The following is a 5,221-nucleotide window of genomic DNA, read 5'->3' on the forward strand; positions in this document are numbered from 1 at the left end:
AGGGTATTTCATTTAGAAAAACACAACTTTGATGGGGACACTCTGTACATTATAAAAATATTTTTAAAATGTGCGCTCGGTAGGCGTCGGACAGTTCATAAAATAACACTTTTTAAAAATCAAACGGTTTAGCCGCAAACGTCCGTGCCGTATAGCGTGAATAACCCTGTATATTCATATTTTACTTCAATATTTAAAGCGTCAACTTTTCGAAATAAGCGGAAATTATTGCAAAAATTCGATTATTTCGACGCATTTGTGAAAATAGCCAGGGAGATTTTGCGATTCTTCCAACTAGTTGACAGATGAAGTTAGCTTGATAATCAGCAAAGTTATAGACAGGCGTTTTAAACAAATTTGAAACTAATCTTGGATAAGAGTAAATCTGGATGTGGCGCTTCAAATAGTGACGTCAGCGCCAATAGGCCTGAAACAAATTGACTCGCGCTGACGTCATGAGTATATTTACTGCATTGTTTTATTGCAGAAGGCCACTGGATGCGTAGATTGCAATGTGGCAATAGCGCGCCAACGCCTAGACGGAGCCGAGCCGCAGTTTGCGCCGGTTCAGTTCGGCCCTGGCACGAGTTTCATGTTTTAGTAACCTTCAGATCCTCTGTGTGAGCGTGAGTTTCCGCGCCGGGCAAACCGATCGATCAGCCGTTCTCGAACAACTGCGTAGCAAGAAGTTTCGCTATATCGGCGTCCAAAAATGAACAAAGTCAGTTTTCTGCTGGTGAACAAATTCTCCCAGTTCTGCCTAGAGGATCAATTGAAAATCAAAGCACTCGGCCGAGACACACCGGAACTGAACATCACCAAGTCGTGTGCCAACGAGAAGAGTGCGCGTTTCCGGAAGTTCAACCCTGCGCTGTATGCGAAAAACGCTTGGCTGTGCGGTTGTGACGTTTCCAACCGGATGTACTGTTTTCCCTGTCTTCTGTATGGCGGGGATGAGTTCTGGTCGGAAAAAGGCGTCAATGATTTGATCCACGTGTGGGAGAAAATCAAGTCTCATGAGCGAAGCACACGCCACATGCACAATATGTTCAGTTTAGCCATGCTGGGGAAAGTTGATATTAAGGTTTTACTCAATTCCGTTCTAAGAGAAGAGGCGCTAAAGCAGAACAGCATTGTTCGGAAAAACCGGCAGGATTTGAGCAAAATCATTAACAACATCCGGTCGGCCCATGCTTTCGATCTGGCGCTTCGCGGCCAGGACCAATCGGATTCTTCTGAAAACGCGGTTGATTTTTCTATTGATTTCAACGCAGAACTATCGAAGGCTAATAAAGAGACAATTGCCAAACTGCCGATGTTCAAAGACAATTCCCTCGAAGTTCTAGACGAGCTAATTGACTCCGTTTTCGGAGTTTATCAGGCGGAACTGATAAGGCAAGTGAAAGCTGCAGAGTACCTTTCGGTTATCATAGACGAGGCGTTTGACGGCAGCTGCAAGAGCCTGATTGTTGCAATAATCCGATACCTGGTCAATGGAAAGCCTGTAGAACGATTTTGGAACATTATCTACCCGGAGGCGTACGATGCCGAAGCACTTTCCCAGGCCCTCATTAAGGAAATTGAGCCGTTAGTCGGCCAGACTCCGGAGAAGTTGATTTCCATTAGCTATGATGGACCTTCGGTCGCCAGCGGTTCTCTGGTGATTCTCCAGCAGCGGTTCAAAGACAAGTATCCAGCTTCCAGCTTCGTGCACTATTATGCGCACTCTGTGACTTTGGTGATATCCAGTGCTGCGTCCATGAACAGGCAGGCGAAGATCTTTTTCTCCAGTCTGTGCAGTCTTTGCTCCTTTCTGGCCAGCTCGCCTCAAGTGATTAACATTTTCAACGAAATCGTGCAGAAACGCCACTCGAACGGCAAGCGTGCAGAATGGGATTTAGACCCTGCCAATATGGGGGTGACCACCATTCACAAGCATCGCAAAGACCTGGTGATGGTGATGGATTTCTTGGAAAAATCGGCCAATGTTGCAACGATCAACCAAGCGGGCGGGTATAAGTTCAGATTGCAGGACAGAAATTTCATTTTTTGGCTGGGGATTTTCAACAAACTTATCCCCCTGGTGGTGGCCACCTTCCACCTGGTTCAAAAGGAGGGCGTTAATTCCGAGAGAAAAGCCGAGGAATTGAAGAGGTTTGAAAACGCTGTCTACGCCGTCCAGCAACAGATGGACGGATTGATTGGGGAAATTGAAAACGACGTTAATTCCTCACTTGATTTTGATGACGAATATGAAGAGCTGGTTGCCAAGAAGCCGCGACTTCTCAACCAGCTGAAGCGAAAGGAGGAAGCCTTGGAGATTTGCAATGCTGTTATTCGCCAGGTGCTGACCCGGTTCAGCTCAATCAGTTACCTGACGGCTACCAATCTGTTCAAAGTGAACAGCTTCAAGGACTACAGAAGATCATTTCCCTCGCAGTATTTAGACGAAACCACCCGGATATTTCCGTTTATCGACAAACAGAAAATTACCATCGAACTTCAGGTAGTGTACGAGCGGCCGGAACTGCGGGTCGTCTCGGGGATCGTTCCTTTCTTGGAACTAGTTAGCGACGAAGCCCTGGGAAGCACATTCCAAGAGCTGGTCAAACTGTTGAGCATCGTCACAACAATGCCAATAGAAACCAACGAAAGTGAAAGGCGATTTACGGTGCTCAAGCAGATAAAGACTTTCTTGAGGAATACGAGCCGAGTGAGCAATTTAAGTGCATTTGCGTCGATGTCCATTGAGAAGAGTTTTATCCATGACATTGATGATTTCGATCATAAAGTCATCGACTTCTTTGCCGCCAAAACGAAGCGATTGGACTTTGTTTTGCGGAAGGTCTAATTCTAGTCATTTACAGTTTTTGTTTCTTAATGTGATCATTTTTGGAAGAAGAGAGTGATTGAAGAGCCCAGCACTGTGTTCAGCTATTACCGCCACACCGATCAATGTAAAATACATAAAAGCTCATCAGACTTTGCGCAATGTTTGATATCAATTTGTGATTTTTGTTTGTTAGTTTGTAAGTTAGTCTAGAAATGCCTTTAGTTCAATTCTGTTCATTAGTTACCTCTGTGTATCAATAACTGCAGTTTCGTTCAATTTTTTTCACTAATTGAAATACAAAATGTGTTTTTTTAGGACTCCAAACTTTTGCGGTTTCAAAGTTTGCTTGATTAGTTTCATGTCCTTTGAACAGCAGCGCAATTTTTAGAACACTATTTACAGCAAGTAGGTAGTAAAATACCTTTCTTGTCCTCCTGTATAAAAGCCCCAGAAAATTTTTGAGTTCCACTTTTAATTATTTATTTCAATAATTTATTTTAAACATTTGTCTCATTTGGACCGTTAAGCCGCTGGTATGATTCCAATAAATTCCAGGACAAAAAACTATTTGTGAAGTCAAATCAATTTTTAATAAGAGTAAGGAAAACCCGAGTTAAGTGAGCCCCGAGAGCAATTTTTGCTAAAATGCTAAATATTTTAGAAAACAAATTGGTTGAACTTGACAAAGAGCATCTGATACGGAAGCCTTAAAAAGTTCGCTTAAAACGATTCGCATTAAACTAAGTGGAATCATTTTTTGCAAACATAAAATTGTTTAGTTGCAATTTGGACGTTGTTTTTCGACGATATTTTTAGCAAATGAATGGCATTTAGAAAAAATGCAAACACATTTTGTGTATTTGCGAGAAACTTTATTTTTGTTGAATTATATTTATCGTTATCTAGTTGTTCAGTATATACAGGGTGATTTATCAGTGGCAAGCTTTATCAATTGGGAAAAGTGTCTTTGAGAGGAAAACGTGAAGTTATAAGAAAACAAATTTTGGAAATTAGGTGGAAGTGAATAAAATAAAGAGAAAAATAAAACATTTCTTTGGAAAAATGTCATATAACTCAGTTGTGTCGTAAAGCTGCCTGATTTTTTTATGATAGGTAAAGTTTGCTGTTTGCTCGGTTAATAAATCGCCCATTACCTCACGCAATAATTGAGTCAAACTCGACGTTTGTAGTCAATATTTATATGTAATTTCTGAATGTGTGTTATGTAAAGGCTGTAGTCTTTATATAGTTTTTAGCTCATTTTTGTCAATTTAGAAAATTTAGTTGGTTTAGTTTGTTATTATTTAACTTATTAGGACTTTTACGGTATACCTAGTCAAAGTTTTTGTGGATATACATGTTATTTTTTTCTAATCTGACGAGTTTCATTTATTATCCCGCCAGCTTAACTTTTTTTGCTAGTTTTCGATAGTCTTACTGAGTTAGTGAGTGAAATTTGGAAACTTGTTGCAAAATGTTTAAAGTGTTGATTGATCGGTATGGTGCTTCTGAGAACAATTTATACAAAAAAAAATTAACTAATTAAAATTCCATTTGCAATAGCACTGATGTTTCTTAGCCCAGAGGATGAACGCTAATCCTTAATTAAATGTGATGTTCCCACGTATTATTCGCTTATAATCTCAGTCCGGGTTTTGATGAGCTCAAAGTTTGTTGGATGTCTATGGGATTTATCCCCTAACCGCAGAGGTTTCTATGGCATCAGCCTCGTTATGCTCGTGGACGGGACAAATTTTATCTTTGAAACTTATCTCACATAATGAATTGTTAGCGTTGTTCACTCCTGCGACGTTCTGGCTTGCTTTTTCGGATAATGCTCGGTTTTTAGACCGACCGACGACCGGAAAACCTTTTTAGGATCACATGATTACTGAGAGGCATTTTGTCTAGTCTGTCGACTCGCCAAGCCGATTCTAAATTATATCATTTTGTTCAGCTGATGGGATTAAGTGAGTAAAATATTTCAGTTTTATGTCATTTCTTTTCTTTCCAACCGCTCTTAATTTGGGGCTTTGTCAGGGATTTTCTTCGGTTTTGTAACTGATAGTCGATCAGCGATATCAAGCGTCCGTCAGCTGAAAATAATGTAAAATTTAAAAAAATTTGAGAAAATTTTCATTTTTTCAAAAAATCGACCTTGGAAAAATTTCGACCAAAAATCAAAATTTCACACACGAGTTTTTTCAGCTCAATCGATTCCTTCCGACGTAAGGTCACAAATGTGCATTTATAAAGTGTTTGGGTCGATAATAAGGAGGAAATCGTCGGTTAAGAATCGTGAATGCTCAAAAAACGCTCTAAATGTGCCGAAAATGTCTATTATTTCGGATCTGAAACTTCTAGCATGTTTTTCAATGAGTTCGATGC

General features: G+C 40.3%; 2 protein-coding genes across 3 annotated transcripts in view; one reads left to right on the plus strand and one right to left on the minus strand.

Annotated features, from left to right (window-relative positions):
• Positions 1–5,221, minus strand: part of LOC109537527 (D-2-hydroxyglutarate dehydrogenase, mitochondrial) — a 53,637-nt gene that overhangs the window by 19,647 nt on the left and 28,769 nt on the right. The window lies entirely within an intron of this gene.
• LOC109537258 lies at positions 713–2,851 on the plus strand. The gene has a single exon (XM_019903884.2). The coding sequence runs from the start codon at positions 713–715 to the stop codon at positions 2,849–2,851; it is 2,139 nt and encodes a 712-aa protein (XP_019759443.1).

Source organism: Dendroctonus ponderosae, unplaced genomic scaffold, assembly GCF_020466585.1.
Source record: "Dendroctonus ponderosae isolate FM_Combo_2020 unplaced genomic scaffold, Dpon_F_20191213v2 Dpon_F_20191213_3, whole genome shotgun sequence".
NCBI classification, from domain to species: domain Eukaryota; kingdom Metazoa; phylum Arthropoda; class Insecta; order Coleoptera; family Curculionidae; genus Dendroctonus; species Dendroctonus ponderosae.

Bases quoted from the DNA above. Each gene is read 5' to 3' on its own strand.
- LOC109537258 (XM_019903884.2), top strand. From the start codon at position 713: ATGAACAAAGTCAGTTTTCTGCTGGTGAACAAATTCTCCCAGTTCTGC.